Source organism: Balaenoptera musculus, chromosome 14 (assembly GCF_009873245.2).
Source record: "Balaenoptera musculus isolate JJ_BM4_2016_0621 chromosome 14, mBalMus1.pri.v3, whole genome shotgun sequence".
Classification (NCBI taxonomy): Eukaryota; Metazoa; Chordata; class Mammalia; order Artiodactyla; family Balaenopteridae; genus Balaenoptera; species Balaenoptera musculus.
In genome coordinates, this window is record NC_045798.1 from 9,835,143 (window position 1) to 9,855,921 (window position 20,779).

Below are 20,779 nucleotides of genomic sequence, written 5' to 3' on the forward strand. Positions count from 1 at the left end.
GAGTAGCCCCGGCTCACCGCAACTAGAGAAAGCCCGTGAGCAGCAACGAAGACCCAACACAGCCATAAATAAATTAATTTATATTTAAAAAAACCCCAACAGATATAGCTAATGGTCTTACAGCTAACCGTATTAATCTGCAAAGGTTATCTGAGATAGAAGGCAATTTATTTATTTATTTTTTGGCCTTGGCTTTTGGTCTGTGGTTTAGAAATCACATTTTAGTTATCAATTTTTCCAAACAAGTAACATTAAACTTACTCACCGTAGATTGAGGCAGTCCTTTGCTACTGTTTCGGCCTCTGAAAAGATTAAATGTTATATTTATGAAATTCAACAAAGCTAAACAAGCTAAAAATTTTTTCAAATTTGAAATATCTTATAATTCCATCCAAAAACACACAGGCTATCTGTGGGGAGGGCTCATCTAATATTAAGTATAAAGGCTACATAAGTATGACTCTCGCTGCGCTTTGCTGGCTCAGAGGCCCAGAACAGGTAGGGGTCAAGGGAGGGAGGAAGGAGGAAAGAAATGTGACCACAATCAAAATGAAATAAAGTAAAAATAAAAACAACCTATTTAAAGAAATAACCAATACCAAATATAATAATCTCTACTCCAAAAGTAACCACTCACTCTGTTATAAAAAGCTACCCAGGAGCAAAATATAGATTATATTCCTGATTTAACTGACATATTTGACTAACATCAAGTTACTGCCCATATTTTCCCCTCACCTCTAAAAATAGGTACTGTGTTTACAACTGCAGAAAGACATTTGAAAATAAGTTGAATCATTCAAAAAAATTTCACTTTAAATAATAAGTGCCTCTGTCAGGATCTATATAACAAGTGCCTTTCCCTGCCAAACCCCTCCCTCTGAAATAGTGCAGTACACCAACATCAGTTGTCAAGTAATTTCCAGTAACATGAACTCTATTTTCAAGTGAACTTAGAAAACATAATACACTGTAAGGCTTGCTCCAATGGAAAAAATCAGGCCCTTTATGAAATGATAAAAAAAATTAATAAAGTAAAATTAGTTACTCTTGAGTAACAGTATGGGAATCTCATTCTAATAAAATAATCACAACACTCAAATAAAGCCACAAACTTCAAACATTCAAAGAGAAGCACAATTCAGGTGAAAAAGCCCAGCAGTATGAATGGTGCCAATTCTCAGAAAAGCAGGACTGATATTAGCACTCTGATGTCAGCTGATTTTGTCTCCAACTCTCATCTACCTTCTCTCATCTAGAAGGTAATGTCTTTGGACTTCCCTGGTGGTCCAGTGGTTAAGACTCCGTGCTCCCAATGCAGGGGGCGTGGGTTCAATCCCTGGTCGGGGAAGATCCCACGTGCCATGTGGCATGGCCAAAAAAAAAGAAAGAAAGAAAGAAAATAATGTCTTCAATCAAATCACCTGAGATTCCTTCCACTTCTAACATTCTACCTCTCACACAGCACAGATAGAGAAATTCCTAAAGTCTAAGGAATATGACCAATAATTTATCATTTATAAAACATTACAAACCAGACACTATGGTAAGCATTATGTCAAATCTCTCCCCTACTTTACAGGTAAGGAAACTGTACCTTAGCAGCTAAATATCTTGACCAAAATCATCCAGTTCAAGAGTAGTAAAGCTGGTATTTAAACCAGGTGATCCAAAGTATAGACTTTTCATTTCTAGGTTATGTTGCCTTTCTGACATTGTATCACAAGGAATAAACTTGACAATAAAGCCTAACCCAATTTCTACATCTTTCAAATACCATTTGAATGTACTGTTTCTCTATTTATTTGTAGTCTGCAGCCAAAGACAAACAGATTTTGTTTATTTATTTGTTTATTTATTTGTTTGGCTGCGCTGGGTCTTAGTTGTGGCATGCGGGATCTTCGTTGCCGCGTGTGGGATCTTTAGTTGCGGCATGCGAACTCTTATTTGCGGCATGTGGGATCTAGTTCCCTGACCAGAGATTGAACCCTGGCCGCCTGCATTGGGAGCATGGAGTCTTAGCCACTGGAGCACCAGGGAAGTCCCGTCAAAGACTATAAAATAATGGCTACGTCTTGCCATTTTATCTTATCCTAGTGGTTGCTGTGATGCCACAGGTAAAAGACTTAAACAAATGACACGAATTAAGTGCCCTTAAACTTATGCAGCATCCCCACAATACTATTTAAAAGAATGTAAAACATAAAACTCCGTTACAGAAGTCACATTATTTTTTTATTGATTGTACAGTTGTATCTTTGACTAATAAAGAGCAATTGTTTCAACAATACAGTTTACTTAGTAGAACAAACTGGTCAGTAAGGAAAATAAAAGACTCAGAGTGATATAAAAGTGGTACAAAATCAGTATAGAAACCACTGATTTCCACTGATCTACGAGGTGGGTGGACACCCAAAGGGAATGTTAGCATACCACAGTAACATTCTCTGAAACTGGTAAAGCCCACGTTCATTCTTGTTTTTTTCATTTTGGATCCACTCAGATTATGCTTGACTTTTACTCTTTTCCTTTAGTATTTCAGAAAAAGCATTCTAATATTTCATACAGTAAAAAACAAACAAAAAGACTCAAAAAAAGCTAAGATCATATCTTAATCCTAAATATACCTATAATGTGACAGATCAGATTTAGCAAAACAACAATATCCAGGATTCTAAATTTCCAATAACCACTGAACATGAGGTTAAAATGTGATTCAAAATGCTAGTCAAATTAATATAAAGAAATTTACAAAAATAATAATAAAGAGTTCATTTTGCTTCAAAATAATACAGGAGGGAGAAAATAGATGGGGCTATAAATGAAAAAAGACTGGCATGAGTTGGTAACTGCTGAAGCCAGGTGATGGGTGTGCAGGGGTTCATTATATCGTTCTTCTTGTTTTTTACAATTTCCTTAAGTCAAAAAAAAAGCCTTCGGATATGACACAATGGAAGCCTGGATTTAATCAAGTGTATAGATCTACCAATTTACAGGGAACATTGGGTAGAAGAGTAAATTAACTGATACCATGAGGTTACAAGTCCGTTAAATCCAGAATGTGGTAAATTTGACTTAAGAGATGACAGTTCCTTCTACAAATAATGGCATGTGAAGAAAACAAAATATGCAGGAAAAATTATTATACATTTAAAGATACACGAAAATCAAAAGCAAAGTGTGGCTTCCCAATTTCAAAACTCATCACAAAGCTACAGTAATCTAAAGAGTGTGGTCCCGGCCTAAGGACAGACATAAAAACCCATGGCATAGGGCTTCCCTGGTGGCGCAGTGGTTGAGAATCTGCCTGCCAATGCAGGGGACACGGGTTCGAGCCCTGGTTTGGGAAGATCCCACATGCCACGGAGCAGCTGGGCCTGTGAGCCACAACTACTGAGCCTGCGCGTCTGGAGCCTGTGCTCCACAACAAGAGAAGCCGCGATAGTGAGAGGCCCGCGCACCGCGATGAAGAGTGGCCCCCGCTTGCCGCAACTAGAGGAAGCCCTCACACAGAAACGAAGACCCAACACAGCCAAAATAAATAAATAAAAAAAAAAAAAAAAAAGAACTATATTATTAAAAAAAAAAAAAAAAAAAAACCAATGGCATAGAATACAGAGCCCAGAAATAAACCCTCATATTTACGGGCAATTGATTATTAACAAGGGGGTCAAGATCATTCAAAGGAAGGTCTCTTCAACAAATGATTCTGGGGACTTCCCTGGTGGTCCACTGGTTAAGAATCCACCATCCAATGCAGGGGACGCGGGTTTGAGCCCTGGTCGGGGAACTAAGATCCCACATGCCGTGGGGCAACGTAGCCCATGCACCACAATTAGAGAGAAGCCTGCGCGCTGCAATGAAAGATCCCACCTGCCGCAGCTAAGACACAACGCAGCCCCGCCCCCCCCCCCCCAAAAAGGCACCAAAGACCTAAATTTAAGAGCTAAAACTATGAAACTCCTAGGAAAAAAAAAAAGGGAAAATCTTCATGGCCTTGAATTTGGCAATAATTTATTAACTGTGACACCAAAGGCATACAACATAAGAAAAAATATGTATAAAAAGGATTTCATCAAAATTAAAAACTTTTGTGCAAAAAACAGTATCAGAGTGTAAAAAGACAACCCACAGAACAGTAGAAAATACCTGCATACATCTCATAACGGGTTAATATCTAGAATACATAAAGAACTCCTACAACTCGACATCAAAAAAAACATACAACTCAGTTCAAAAATGGGCAAAAGACTTGAATAGACATTTCTCCAAAGAAGTTTATACAGTTGGCCAACAAGCACATGAAAAGATGTTCAAATCACACTGGTAATTAGGAAAATACAAATCAAAACCACAATGAGCTACGATGGCTATTATAAACAAACAAACAATGGCTATTATAAACAGAAAATAACAAGTGTTGACAAAAATGTGGAGAAACTGGAACTCTTGTACACTGTTTCTAGGAATGCAAAACTGTGCAGCTACTGTGGAAAACAGTATGGCAGTTCCTCAAAAAACTAAACATAGGATTATCATATGATCCAGGAATCTCACTTCTGAATGTATACCCAAAATAACTGGAAGCAGAGATTTTAACATATATTTGTACACCAATGTTCAGAGCAGCTTTATTCACAAAAGGCAAAAGGTGGGAAAAAACCAAATGTCCACTGACGAATGTATAAACACAATGTGGTACCATCCATACAATGGAATATTATTCAGTCTTAAATGAAGTTCTGATACATGCTACAACATGAATGAACCCTGAAGACATGCAAAGTGAAATAAGACATACACAAAAGGACAACTATTACATGATTCTACTTATGTAAGATACACAGAGTACTCAAATTCATAGAAATAGAAAGTAGAATGGTAGATCCCAGGGGCTGGGGGACTGTTGGAATTAGAAGCAAATGCTTAATGTGTATAGGGCTTCCTTTGGGGGTGAAAATGTTTTAGAACTTAATAGAGGTGGTAGTAGTACAACAACTGGAATGTACTTAATGACAGTGAACCACACATTTAAAAATGGTTAAAACAGTAACTTCCGTGTTATGTATATTTTACCACAATTTAAAAAAACAGAGAATTCCCTGGCGGTCCAGTGGTTAGGACTCTGCACTTTCACTGCCGAGGGCCCGGGTTCAATCCCTGGTCAGGGAACTAAGATCCCGTACGCCACACAGGGGCCATAAACAAACAAACAAACATAAAAAAATAAATTTTTTTAAAAAAGGTAAGCTCCAAATGAAATTCATTTGCAACAGTGCGTAGAGAAGTTCATGCCTAAGGGTGCTCTCAGAAACAGTGCAGACTGTGGTCAAAGGCAACTGAGAGTAAATTGGTAAAATCATTGCTTAACATAGGCTAACTTGATTAAAAAAAAAAAAAAAAGAAGATCCAACTACAAACTGTCTATAAAAGAGATACTTTAGACTGAAAGATATAAATAGATTGAAAGTAAAAAGATGGAAAAAGACATAGCATCAAACAAGAAAGCTAGAGTGGGTATACTAATATCAGACAACATAGGCTTTAAAACAAAAAAAAATATCACTAGAGATAAAGAGGGACATTTTATAATGATAAAAAGGTCAATTCATCAGGAAGAAGGAAGAGGCATTCCAGCTGGACTCTGTGTGCCATTTTCACATAAGTCCTGGGCCAATGGAGATGAACTCTTCACAGAAATTATCTGTACCATCCTGACCCAGAGCCCTGCTCCTTCACCTAGAGAGTTGTCTCATGCTCCATTTCCTTGTCATACTATCAACCTGACAACTGAACTCCAACTAATAAATGTAGAAGGAATGATGGAATTAGAAGGATACCATTTGGTAACCACCACAGTAATAACTGTTTCAGGCAAAAATCACCAATGAATGCTAATCTAGTAAAGTAGAAACAGGATATTTACATAATCACAAAGCAACTCCTCACAAGATACTGATTAATGACAAAGTGAAAAATAACTTTGTAGAAAAGGAGCCCAGCACCATCCTAATCAAGTGACCAAAGCTAACAGCATGAGCAATGGGATAAATGTACATCATTCACCTCCTCTCAGGCAATGAGAACACATGCATCACTTCTGCAGTATTCTCGCCAAAAATGTATAAACTGAATCTAATCATGAGGAAACATCAGACAAACCCTAGTTGAGGGACTTCTACAAAATAACCTGCAATATCCAAGTGTCAAATCACGAAAGACTAAGGAACTACTTCAGATTAAAGGAGACCAACAAGACATGACAACTGAATTTAACATATAAACCTGGATTGGTTCTTAGACCAGATTTTTTTTGGGGGGGTGGGGGGGGGGTTGTAAAGAACATTAGAAGACCAATTAGTAAAATCTGAATAAGGTCAATAGATAATAATTTGGCACAATATTAATTTCCTTATTTTGACAATTGTACTGTGGTTTTGTAAGAGAATATCCTTGTTATAAGGAAATACACTCTGAAGTATTTAGAACTAAGGGGCATGTCTCTCATATGTTTAATAAAACTACTTAAATTTTATATTAATTATGTATGTATGTATTAATTTTAACGAGAGAGAAAATGAAAAAATGGAGTGAAAAGTTCCTTGAAGAATATAGGTGAAGAGTATAGAAGAATTCTTTGTACAATTGTTGAAACTTTTCTATAACTCTAAAGTTATTTATAAACAAAATTTTTTAAAATTAAGAACTGTGAATGATTAACTTCTATCTACTTTATTGTCCAAAATATCTTTAAATTTTTGTAATAAAAAAACTTGCCCAGCCTTAAATGCCACCTTTTCAAGAAGCCTTCCTTGGATTATGCCATCCCAATCAAATACATGGTGCTCTCTTCAACTCTCTAGACTGGAATTTAGCATAATCTGCTCTGCATTATAGTTACCAGTGAACCTATCATATGCCCACTACTCAGGGCCATCACCTGACAACATGGTGCTTTTGTGCAAAGCAGATAATGATGGCTCCTCCAGGGAGTCACAGCCCCACACTAGAGAAAACCGTGTGGTCAGCAGCCAATGCCTTTGAGAAAATTAGGCGGTACCAGAACAGATGCCATCCCAAAAGGCACATCACGTAGCCAAAGAAACTCCTGGATTTCAAAACCCATTTGTGGTCTCAATCAGGAGCTCTTGGATGAAATGAAAGCTAAATAACCAAGACTGGCAGACAGGATCTTGTCCATCTTTTTACCATCTACCAAAATTAGCACAGAGGAACTGTGCTTCACATATGATATACACAATAAATATTTAACGAATTAACAAGCCCAGTCAGAGAAGAAAGAAAAAAATGAACATGAAAGCTTTCAAACTAAAGATCTTCCTCAACTTATGATGGGATTATGTCCTGATAAACCTATGGTGTAAGCTGAAAGTCGAAAATACATGTATATATCTAACCTACCGATCATCATAGCTTAGCCTAGCCTACCTTAAATGTGCTCAGAGCACTTACATTAGTCTACACTTGGGCACAACCATCTAACACAAAGCCCATTTTATCACAGTGTTGAAGATCTCATGTAATTTACTGAACGCTGTCCTGAAAGTGAAAACCAGAGTGATTACACGGGTACAGAATGGTTGTAAGTGCTTTACCGCTCGTAATCGTGTGGCTGCAGCTCGCTGCCACTGACCAACATCACGAGAGAGTATACCACATAAAGCTAACCTGGGAAAAGATCAAAATTCAAAATTCGAAGTAGGGTGTCTACTGAACGCTTATTGCTTTCACACTGTCCTAAGTCAGGGACCATCTGTAATAATTCTCTAAATCAAGCATCAGCAAACTACAGCCCACAAACCTTTTTTTGTCTGGGCTTTGAGTGAATATGGTTTTAAGTTCTTAAAGCGTTAAAAAAAAAAAAAAAAGCCAAGAACAATATGCAACAGACAAGTTACACGGCTCATAAAGCCTAAAATATCTGGGTCATTACAAGCAGAATTTGCTGACCTCTGAACTGAAAAAATGTGGCTGCAATGTCAATAAGTGCAATCTAAAAATAAAGTCTACTGGGGATTTCCCTGGTGGTCCAGTGGTTAAGACTCCGCACTCCCAATGCAGGGGGCCCGGGTTCGATCCCTGGTTGGGGAACTAAGATCCCACAATACCGCAACTAAGCCTGCATGCTCTGCAGCCGTTGCACCGCAACTGGAGAAGCCCGAGCGCCGCAATGGAGACCCAGCACGGCCTAATAAATTAACTAAAAAATAAAAAAAATAAAAAATAAAGTCTACTGCTGTTTTACACAAACTAGTACTTCTACAAGAAACTTACTAGCACTATATACTTTCCACAAAAGTTTAATGTACACATAATTGAGAAATGTCATGAAAGTACTCTTGCTCTCATTTAATTATTTTTAGGTCTTACAATGCAATTCAATTGAGGTCGATCCACCTATTGGGGAAAAAAAAAATTAAGGTATTTTACTAATGTACATTTGATGACAATACTATGAGCAAGTTCCAGAAAGACAAGGACTTTGTAGTGACCACCAAATCAAAAGCACCCAGGATAAAATGATGAAGAGGTAAGGTAAACTGTAGATTAAAACAGACCTGAGACATAGCAAACAACTTGTGAACCTCATGTGAGCCCTCATTAGAACAAACTGTAAAAGAAAAATAAAATGATGAGACACTCGAACTGGAGGTTCTAGCTTACGTAATAATGTAAGAAAAAGAAATAAAAGGCACAATGTTTGGACAAGAAGAAGGAAAACTGTCTTTAATAAAAGACAACACGATTATTATGCAGAGAATCTACCAAAAAAACCCTACTAGAAGAAAGCTTAGAAGGCTAACTCAAAATGGATCAATCACCTAATCATAAAAGGTTTAAATAAAACTTAAAAAAAAATTTCTCCCACCCCCCACCCCCTGCCTATGGCTATCATCAATCTGCTCTCTGTATCTATGAGCTTGGTTTTTTAGTTTGTTTTTTTTTAAGATAACCACATATATGAGAGATCCTACAGTATCTTTCTGTGTCTGACTTATTGCACTTAGCATAACGCTCTTGAGGTCCATCCATGTTGTTGCAAACAGCAACATTTCGTTCTCTTTTATGACTGAGTAATACTCCATTGTATACATATATTTCACTTAGATTGTTTCCATATCTTGGCTATTGTAAATAATGCTGCAATGACCATGTGGTACATATATCTTTTCAAGTGTTTTCATTCTCTTTGGATAAATACCTAGAAGTGGAACTGTTGGATCATATGATAGTTGTAAACCTTTATGATCTCGGGTTAGGCAAAGGTTTCAGAGAAGACAGAAAAAATATAAACCATAAAAGCAAAAAATTGACAAATCAGACTTCATCAAATTTTAAAATATTCTGTGCTTTTAAAGACACTGTTAAGTAATGGCCTATATGGGAAAAGAATCTAAAAAAGAGTGGATATATGTATATGTATTTAATATAACTGATTCACTTCGCTGTACACCTGACACTAACACAACATTGTAAATCAACTATACTCCAGGGTACTTCCCTGGTGGTAGAGTGGCTAAGACTCCATGCTCCCAATGCAGGGGTCCTGGGTTCGATCCCTGGTCAGGGAACTAGATCCCACATGCTGACACTAAGAGTTTGCACGCCACAACTAAAGATCCCACATGCCACAACTAAAAGATCCCCCATGCAGCAATGAAGATCCCTAGTGCCGCAACTAAGACACGGTGCAGCCAAATAAATAAATAAATAAATTAAAAAAAAAATGGTTAGGATGGTAAAATGTATGTTATCGGTATAAAAAAAAACACAACCCTATACTCCAATAAAGAATTTTTTAAAAGACACTGTTAAAATAAAAAGTCAATCCTCAGACAAGGAAGTATTTGCAAAATATGTCTGATAATGGACTTCTACCCAGAATATACAAAAAACTTATTAATAATACAAATAGCCTGGACTTCCCTGGTGGCACAGTAGTTAAGAATCCGCCTGCCAATGCAGGGGTCACGGGTTCGATCCCTGGTCCGGGAAGATCCCACATGCCGCAGAGCAACTAAGCCCGTGCGCCACAACTACTGAGTCTGTGCTCTAGAGCCCACGAGCCACAACTATCGAAGCCAGTGCGCCTAGAGCCCATGCTCTGCATCAAGAGAAGCCACTGCAATGAGAAGTCCATGCACCGCAACGAAGAATAGCTCCCGCTCTCCACAACTAGAGAAAGCCCGTACGCAGTAACAAAGACCCAACGCAGCCATAAATAAATAAATATTTTAAAAAAGACAAATAGCCCAATAAATGGGCAAAAAAGGCTTATACAGTCATTTAACCAAATAAGATTTATTGGGTAAAATTAAAGACTGACAATACCAACTGCCAGTGAGGATACCAAGAAGCTGAAACTCTCATACACTGCTGGTGGAAATGGAAAACAGTACAGCCATTTTGGAAAAGAGTTTGGCAGTCTGTTATAAAGTTTAACATACTTTTAAAACCCAGCAATCCCATTCCTAGGTAATTATACAAGAGGAATGAATATGAATGTTAGTAGCTAGTTTATTCATAATAACCAAAAACTGAAAACAACCCAAATGTCCACTACCTAGTGAATGAATACACGAACTGTGGTAGCATATCCTTAACAATGGAATACTTCTCGTTTATAAAGTTACAAATTACTGATACATACTACACACAACATGGATGAATTTCAAAAGCATTGTGTTTACTGACTAAGCAGAAGCCAGACACCAAAAGCTACATAATCCATGATTCCATCTACATGACATTCTGGAAAGGCACTACAGATGTAGAAATCAGATCAATGATTCTAAGGGCTGAGGGTCAAGGGAGGGGATTTAATTAATATAAAGGCACAAGAGGGAACTTTATAGGGTAGTATATCTTAATTGTGTTATTGACAATATGACTATACACATTTGTCAAAACTAAAAAGAACTTTAAACAGGATGAGTTTACTGTATGTAAATTATACCTCAAAAAACCTGCCACACCCCCCCCCAAACTAAAGGCAGATGCAAAGAAACCCTAAAACTTAAACTTAAAAAAAAAAAAATTGAGGGACTTCCCTCGTGGTGCAGTGGTTAAGAATCCACCTGCCAATGCAGGGGACACAGGTTCGATCCCTGGTCCAGGAAGATCCCACATGCCGCAGGGCAACTAAGCCCATGCGCCACAACTACTGAGCCTGCGCTCTAGAGCCCACATGCTGCAACTACTGAGCCCGCAATGCTGCAACTTCTGTAGCCTGCGCGCTTAGAGCCCGTGCTCTGCAACAAGAGAAGCCACTGCAGTGAGAAGCCCATGCACTGCAACGAAGACCCAAACACAGCCAAAAATAAATAAATAAATAAATATAGTATTAAAAAAAACTTGAAATTGATGGTATGTAAATTATAACCAAATAAATGTGAAGTTAAAAATTCATTATATTATACACTTAAAATTGGTGAATTTTACTGTATGTTAATTATACCTCAGTAAAGGAGTTTTGTTTTTCTTTTAAGAGACAAAAAAGGGAAAACCTGAACTAATGGGACATTAAAAAATACTAAGGAATTAATGTTAATTTTTTAAAATGTGATAATGGTTTCCATTCTCTTAGATACTATACTGAAATATTTACAGAAGAGATGTCATGATGTCAGGAATTGCTTCAAAATAATCTAGGGAGGCTAGAGTAATCAAGACAGCATGGTAATGGCGTAAGGACAGACATACAGATCAATGAAATAGCATTAACTGTCCAGAAATAAACTCTTCCATTTATGGTCAACTGATTTTTGAGAAAAGTGCCAGGACAATTCAATGGGGAAAGATTAGTATTTTCACAAATAGTGCTGGTCCAACTGGATATCCACCTGCAAAAGAATGTATCTGGACCCCTACTGCATATCATATATAAAAATTAACTCAAAATGGATTAAAGATGTAAATGTAAGAGCTAAAACTATAAAATTCTTAGGGCAAAAAACATGAGAATAAATCTTCAATGGATTTGGCAATGGATTCTCAGATATGACACTAAAAGCACAAACAACAGATGAAAAAATAGATAAACGGGACTTGAGATCAAGATTTAAAACTCTTTTTTGCTGCAAATGACAACATCAATACACCAAGAGCAAAAGAAACAACTAAGAAGGGACTGTGGATAAATTATAAAGATTTCAGACATTCCTTGACTAAGGGAAACCGAAAGCACTAGGACTCCAGAGTGCAGTGCTTAAAAACACAGAGCATACTAAAAGGCAAAGGGCCACTTTTCAGACAACTCTATTTCAAATCTTGGCTCAGCCACTTACTGTGACCCCAGAAAGGTTATTACTTAACCACTGTGGCCCCCAGTTTGCTTATCTGTACAATGGAAATAATAAGAAAGGTCACAAGGTTGTTGAGGATCAAATAATATGCAAAAGATACACGTTCATTTGGTCAAAATTTATTACAACTTATATTGTACTCTTTAAAATGTGGGATTTACTGTGTGTCAATTATACCTCATTAAGGTTTTAAAATTTAAAAACAAAGTCTGGCGCAGAGGAAGCACTCAAAAATTGTGGCTTTTTAAAACTTTACATTTAACAGATATTTACTGACTAAGCAAAATGAACACAGCCTTGCCTTCGGCTGCTTACACTTCAGAGGTTATGTCTAGGACAGAAAATTAAAAACATATTTTCATATGTATACCGTACCTGTCTCATTCACCACTGGAATTATCAAATAAAAAATATATATAAACAATCCAAGAGCACACCTGATAACTGCAACACATTAAATAATCTAAGAATAAAATTCCCTTCCATTATTGTTTCAAAATTTGTGGTGGGGCCGGGGGTGGGGGGGGTAAACACATGCAATTTCTACTGGTACTCCCAACAGACAATGTAATTGAAGAACTGTTTACTTTTTCATTTTTCACCATTCTGGTCATTCGTCACCACTTTTCAACACGGCACCTATACATGTCATTCACCATTTTCTACAACTATTTGAACAAGCCTGCGTGACAAATATACGTAGTCAAAATACTTCACTGATCCAAATTTCTAGAACCAGACTACTTGTATGGATAAAACTGATATTCTTTGGCATAGTAAGAATACTACATACCTCAAACTCCCTTCCAATAGAGTTGTAATAATGTTGTTCCCCCAAATATTCACATGGCTGACTGCTTCTTGTTACTTAGATGTCACCTCCTCAGAGACGCTTATCCAGACCAACCCATCAAAAGTAGCTCCCCAACTACTATTATATTGCTGTTTTAGTACTTAAGTAACTAATACTTAGTATATTACAGCACTTAATAACTGAAATTTTATTACATGTTCCTTTTTTTTCTTTCTGTCTCTGTCCATCCCTCACCTCCAGAATATATACCTCATGAGGGCAAACACTTCTGTCTCATTCACCACTGAGTGCCCAGGGCTTAAGAACAGAGCCTGGCACAAAGTAAGTACTCTGAATTGTTGAATAAATTAAGTATACAGTATAATTTATGTGAATTATGACAAATATTGACTAATTCAATTTCTCTTTATAGTACAGAAAAACTACAGCTGTCAAGAGAAAGGACAATTAACTAAAAACTAGAAATCTAATTCCAGTTCTTAAAGTTAACTCAATTAGGTGAGTCATTTTGTTCTTCCCATTTCAGTCTTTTTATTAGAAAGGGAAATTCTATAATACTTATTGAATAACTACTTCCTCACTGAAAAGATGAGTCAAACAAGATGGCAGTAGGGAGCAGGTCATGACAACCCAAACATAATAAAAAGCTAGAGTTTTTTTAGCAAACTGAGGGCTGGCAACTCTAAATTCACACAGAACAACCGCCAGATTAATGCAGCCACATAATCATCTAGAATCAATGTTTCAAGAACCATCCCCACAAGAACTTATTTCAGTTTGCTGCAAACTCCTTGGGTTCGAATTCTGGCCCTATCACTTCCCAGCTCTGTGACCTTAACCTCATGACTTCAGCTCTTTGTGTCTTAATTTCAAGATCTACAAAATGGTGACAAAAATAGTACGTTCTCAAAAAAAATAATAATAACTCCTCATTAGGTTGTGAAAATTAAATGATATTCCATATAGACAACTTGGCTTAAGAACAATGCCTGGCACATTATTAACTGCTTAATAATTGTTAGCTAATACAATTATTTTCCTCATATTACAGCACACACTAGAATTGTGCAGCGGGGCGGGGGGCAGGGACAATTCTTCAAACGAAGTTTTACTTCGAGGAAGGGATAAGGGGGCTTAGCCATAAAGCCATGCACAATTAGATACGACCTAGACATACCAAAAGCTCCGGAAGATTCGGATAAAAAGGAATCCTGGGTGCTCAAGTCCAGTGCTGTCCAACAGAACTTTCTATAATGAATTAAAAAAAAAGTTCTATATCCATGCTGCCCAACCTGGTAGCCACTAGGCATATGTGGTGGCTGAGCACTTGAAATATGGCTAGTGTGACTGAGGAGCTGATTTTTTTAAAATTTTAATTAACTTAATTCTAAATGTAAATAGCAGGACTTCCCTGGAGGTCCAGTGGTTAAGACTCCATGCTTCCACTGCAGGGGGCACGGGTTGGATCCCTGGTGGGGGAACTAAGATCCTGTACGCCGTGTGGTGCAGCCAAAAATAAATAAATTAATCAAATTTAAAATGCAGGCCACATTAAAAAAATTTTTTTTTTAATGTAAATAGCCAGATATGGATGGATAGTGGCTACTATACTGGACAGTGCAGTTCCAGTCCTCTCTTTGAGCTTCTCCAGGAGTAGGTGCTATCTACCTTCCAAAGCATCAATCCCCTCTAATACACCAAGAGTGCTTCCTTATAGTGAACTCTACTCTCTCTCCCAGTGGTTTTACCCACTGGTCATTAATCTTTCCTAGGGCCTCAAAACAACTTCACTCCCCTTCAAAAGACTACAAGTGATAATGGGGAAGAGGGGAATAAGGGGAAACAAGATGAATCACTCACTGATAATGGTTGAAACTGAGTGACAGATACATAGGCTCATTAAACTGTTCTATTTTTATCTATGTTGAAATTTTCTATTAAAAAATTCTTATTAAAAAAATTCTCATTAGCATTTGTTTCAAGCTCACTTCATTTCTTCTCTAACTACAAGGGCTTCCAAATCTGTCTCCCTGCTTTCAATACTTACTTCCTCCAATTCTTCCACCACACCGTGAACCAAATTTTTCAACCCACAACCATGTTTACAAGCATCTCTGTAATTTGGCACAAACTTTTCCCTGCCTGGAACTTCCTCTTCTCTTCCATGGCCTCATTGGAAACTGCTTATCATTTCTTAAGATCCCTCTCAATACTCACCACTTTCTTCACCACCCACCCAAAGCAGTCAGTCATTTACTCGCTTCTCAGTGCTACCAGTTTATACTACCTGCATCCTGCCCTCCCCCACGACACTCACTGGTTAACTTGGAAGCAGAGATGCTTCATTCATCTTTTAACTATCCCACTCTGATAGCTTCAAACGTTTACTGAATTAATCAACAGTATGCATACAAGCTCAACAAAATGCTAAACTGTATCTACTAATATAGCATTACCCCAAACCCATCAACAAGCAGTTTTCAGCCTTAATTTGCTCAGGTAGTTTTTACTGATTTTCTTTTTTTAAACTTATTTATTTTTGGCTGCGTTGGGTCTTCATTGATGCGCGCGGGCTTTTCTCTAGTTGTGGCGAGCAGGGGCTACTCTTCGTTGCAGTGCACAGGCTTCTCACTGCAGTGGCTCCTCTTGTTGCGGAGCACGGGCTCTAGGCACATGGGCTCCAGTAGTTGTGGCACGTGTGCTCAGTAGTTGTGGCCCACAGGCTCTAGAGCGCGGGCTCAGTAGTTGAGGGGCAGAGGCCTAGTTGCTCCGCAGCACGTGGAATCTTTCCGGACCAGGGATCGAACCCGTGTCCCCTGCATTAGGCAGGCAGATTCTTAACCACTGCACCACCAGGGAAGCCCTTTACTGATTTTCAAACATGCTAACAGTAACAGCTGAAAGTTATTAAGCACTTACCACGTGCCAAGCATTGATTTAAGCACTTTATACATATAATTCATTTAATCCTCATCACCCCCATTTCACAGAGGAAGAAACTCAAGCACAAGTGAGATAATCTGCTATAAGCCACTAAGTAAGAAAAGGCCTAGGGTGCTAAATAAATTGTATGCGACTCTGGACAAGTCATTTAAAGTTCCTGCTCCTGTCCAAAATAAAGAGGATGAGTCATGATGATCTCAAATGCAAGCTTCCAATTCTAAAATTCAGATTTGGCGGAGGAGTATAGGATGCCACATAGAAGGAAGACCGTCATGTGAAAAGAAATAGTAACTTTAGACATTCACCAGAAAATTGTTTGAGGGAAAATGTGAATCTTTTTATTCTTGTAGTTTATAGCAAGCTACTATGAAAAAACATGGAACATGTTCTCAAATAAGAAAGCTAACATATGGGACAAGCTAAGTTCTACAAGAGTTAATAAAAAGAAAAATAAATGAGAATTAGCTTTATGGAAGATTTGAACTAGATCTTAGAGGATAAGTATGAGGATGTGGAAAAGGAGAATACTGATGGAAGAGCAGGCAGGCAGGCAGTAGAGCCTGAGCTTGATACCTGCAGAGGCAATGAGAAAAGGAGACCATGTTGATTTAAATGGAGGTCACGTTTTGAAGAGTTGATGGAAAACATGACCAGAAAGATAAAATGGGGTTGGCAAATGTCCATGGTCCTGTGGCCTGTTTTTATATGGCTCAGGGCTAAGAATGCTTTTTACATTTAAAAAGGTTTTTTTTTTTTTAAATAGAAGAATATGCAAAAAAAACTACATGTGGCCTGCAAGGCCTAAAAGATTTATTATTTGGCTCTTTTACAGAAGACATTTGCCAACCCCTGGGTTAGATCATGGAAAGCCTTGAGAGTGAAAAGAACCTTAGGCTTGGGAATAGGATGATTTTTGAGCAGAGGGGTTACCCAAAAAAAGTAGAGTTTAAATCTAATAGCAAAAGGAAGGCTAGGTTAAACAGGTGGGCAAAATTAATGTGTTGCAAAAACTAAGAATAAAATGGGGACTTCCCTGGTGGCCCAGTGGGTGAGACTCCGCACTCCCAATGCAGGGGGACCAGGTACGATCCCTGGTCGGGGAACTAGATCCCACATGCCGCAACTAAGAGTCCACATGCCGCAACTAAGACCCAGCACAGCCAAAATAATAAATAAATAAATAAATATTTTTTAAAAAAGAATAAAATGTATGATTGCCTAACATGATTGTTTGGCCCACAGAAATAACTGCAGCATAGCCAGGAACTTCCCTAAAGCCACAAAATACACGCATCATTTCTTCAACTATTTAATCCCTTCTCTTTGGAGGACTAAGGTGTGCTGCTGAAGTCTTATTCAGTGTGTTTTTCTAGCCCCAGGGCTATATAGCCTCCAACTTGACTAAGACAGGGAGAGTGGAGAAATGGGTTCTAGCACTCTAATTCTCCTACAGAAACATCGTTAAGTGGTGTTGGAATTCTTAGATCAAGCCAAAAATGCCTTCTTAACCCACAATACAGTACGCTACTACTTAGTTCAAATTAATTATGGGTAACAACTATCTGATAAAATAGGTGCAGAAAACTAGCCACCATTTATAACATTGTTTACACATTTAAAAATAAAAATCTTAAGCTTTTGGAACCAGATTCATTTATTAATAGAACTGCCAGGATTAAGGCATGGGGAGTGGAAGCCATTTTATGGCTCACAATGATGACTGAATTGTTTTCTTCATTGATTTTTATCTGCTTTTGTTTTGCCATAGAGCTTAACCAGAAGCAGTGGAGCACAGTTACTAAAAAGCAAAAGCTCTGAAGTCTTACAGGGTTAGAATCTCAGCTTCATCGCTTCCTAGCCCTTTGACCCTGGGCAAGTTCCTTAATTTCTCTGAAGTGCCATTCCCTCATCTTTAAAATGGATATGGCATTACCAACCTGACAGGCTGGGCTGTTGTAAGGATTAAAGGATATATAAGTAATGCACTTGGCACAGTTCCTGAAACCTAACAGGCACAAAATAAATGGTAACCATCATTATATAAACAGAAAGCTCTTCATAAACTGTTGTCACATCATACATACATATCTAAACTTTTTTTTTTCAGAAAAATGGCTTCCATTTGGTTCAGAAATGCTAGTTTTTTCTAACATGTTTTCCACAGGAAAAAAGGTGTTAATAATAAATAAGAATTCTCATTTATTCTCTAACCTTTTAGATTGGGCTAAAACTAATGCAGACTTCCTATATAACATTTACAGACTATGAATAACTAAATTCCTTATCTGTCACAAATGCAAATTCCTCATTTTTTTTTTCCACTTTTCATCCTAAGGAGCCTGTTGACTTACATTCCTTCACCCAGAGAAGCTAGTGACTCAGGTTTCTGGTCAATTAAAGTAAGAAACTAATTATAACATTCCTTAAATCCATCACCAGTTTTCTTCTATTCTCACTTGCATACACCTTTTCAGAGATCCTAAATACAACAATAGTAAGTCATTCCATCTCTGCCACTTTCTAGCTGAGTAAAGTTAAAACAGGTCACTTAGCGTCTCTGGGCCTTAGTTTCCTCATGGGTAAAATGCGATAGGGCAACAGATTATCTAACAGTACTGTGTGATAATCAAATGAGAAAGAAAGTATATATATTATATATAAAATGTAATGTAAAATGTAATGTAAAATGTATGTATATGCCCTAGCAGAACAAGCTCATGGTGGGTCCACTCAAATACAGTTTTCCCTCTCCCTTTCAATTATGACCCTAGTCAGCTTTCACAAGCTTAGACCAGGAGGCTTCTCAAACATACTGATTTCTGTGACTAGTCAGTGGCTATCCCAAAAGCATTGAAAGGAATAAGACCCTTAGCAACATACTAGACTACTCGTAAGAGGACCTATCTTCTGATAAAGCAGTAAGCTTTTTTCCCCCTTCATCTAAAAGACTTCCCATATTGTGTAAGATAGGAGCATGCTAAAAGGGGAAGCAAAGGTGTGAACTTTCTGCCTTGTCTCCCCTACTAGTACGTAAGCTCCAGGAAGGGAAAGACCTCATCTGGCTTCTTCACCACTGTGTCCCCAGAGCCTGGCAAACAGGAGGTACTCAAAAAGTTTAACTATGGTATGCCTATAAAATAAATGCCATGTTCCATTTGAGATGACAACTTTTCCTTGGCAGGGTAAACTCGTCTGCTTAATAATGAGACCAGTGCTCATGCAGTTAATAAAGAATTTACCACTTACTAAGTATACAAAGTGGTACAAAGCACTCGTCCCTGTCCTCAAGATGTTCTAAATCTAGAAGGCAGGTAATGCAAATACAGAAGCTCCTTTACTTTCAAACAAGTTAGATCCCAAATATTGATAGTTTCTCATCACCAAAGATGATAAACAAATGGCAAACAAGCACATGAAAAGATGTTCAATATCATTAGGCATAAGGAAATGCAGATTCAACCACAATGAAATACCACTGCACAGCCACCAGAACGGCTGAAATTAAAAACTAGCATACCAAGTGTTGCCAAGAAATTAGAGCAATTAGAAATCAGTTACTTTAGCAAACAGTTTGGCAATTATTTTTAAAATTAAATAAACATTTGCCATACAACATAGCAATTCCATTTCTAGGTATTTAATCAAGAGAAATGAAATTGTTATGACCACACAAAACCTGTACATCAATATTCACAGCAGCATTATTCATAATAGCCCAAAACTGCTAACCTTAAAAGTGCATCACTTGATAAACAAACATCGTACACGCACACAATGGAATACTACTCAGCAAGAAAAAAAGAAACTGTTAACATGCAGTAACATGAATGAATCTCAAAGCATTATGTTACATGAGAGAAGCCAAACACAAAAGGCTGTATACTGTATAATACCATGTATATGACATTCTAGAAAAGACAAAACTATAATGTTAGGCAACAGATTGCTGATTACCAGGTTTGGAGAAAGGGGACTGACTGAAAAGAGGCACAAGGAAAATTTATAGGATGATACTCTGATTGTGGTGGTGGTGTAAGACTGTACGTTTTTCAAAACTCAAGAACTATACACTAAGAAGGGTGAACTTTACTTTTTGTAAATTATATTTCAATACGTCTAATTAAAATACAATCTATCACAGTAACTGTCTAGCAATTTAAGCTAAATCACGGCACACTGAACAATGAAATTTTTTAAGTTTCCTCTGTACATCCATGTGATCCTAAGTCCAAAATGGACAGGAGGAAGTTTGAACGCTTATAGACCCAATATACGAACATTCTATTTGGCATCTTTTCCCAAAAGACAACCTCTTAATAATCTTTTCCAACGTCACTGGAGATGCCTTAGACTCTTTATTCAAAGTACTGTGAACCTGTAGCACTGTTTGTAGGTCTTGACAAAAATTTCAGCAATAGCATTTTAACTACTTTAGCCTTCTCCCAAATTAACACCACTAGCTGCAAACTTCCAAGTTTTTCCATTTCATCCACTAATTCTCCTTATCTTTTGCTGATTATTACTGACTAAATATGCATGGTACTTTATGCTCTTTGTCCTTCAGAATAATTCGTCCCATCCCAAGCCATCATTTTCCTACTACTTATAATTTTTAAAAATCTCTCATTTCTACCATAATTAAGTCATTTCTTCTGACTGGCACTATCAGTACTCACTGCTGCTGCACTTTTTGAAA

General features: G+C 37.5%; 1 protein-coding gene across 14 annotated transcripts in view; it reads right to left on the reverse strand.

Annotated features, from left to right (window-relative positions):
* The window catches only part of ATXN2 (ataxin 2), a 132,820-nt gene that overhangs the window by 100,154 nt on the left and 11,887 nt on the right, over positions 1 to 20,779 (reverse strand). For all 14 annotated transcript variants that reach the window (XR_005016201.1, XR_005016200.1, XR_005016202.1 and 11 more), the window contains exon 2: positions 266 to 302. Coding sequence is in view for 10 of the 14 variants with exons in the window: in XM_036823297.1 (XP_036679192.1) it covers positions 266 to 302 (37 nt within the window). In the remaining 4 variants the exon portion in view is untranslated. The remainder of the gene's footprint in view (positions 1 to 265; positions 303 to 20,779) is intronic.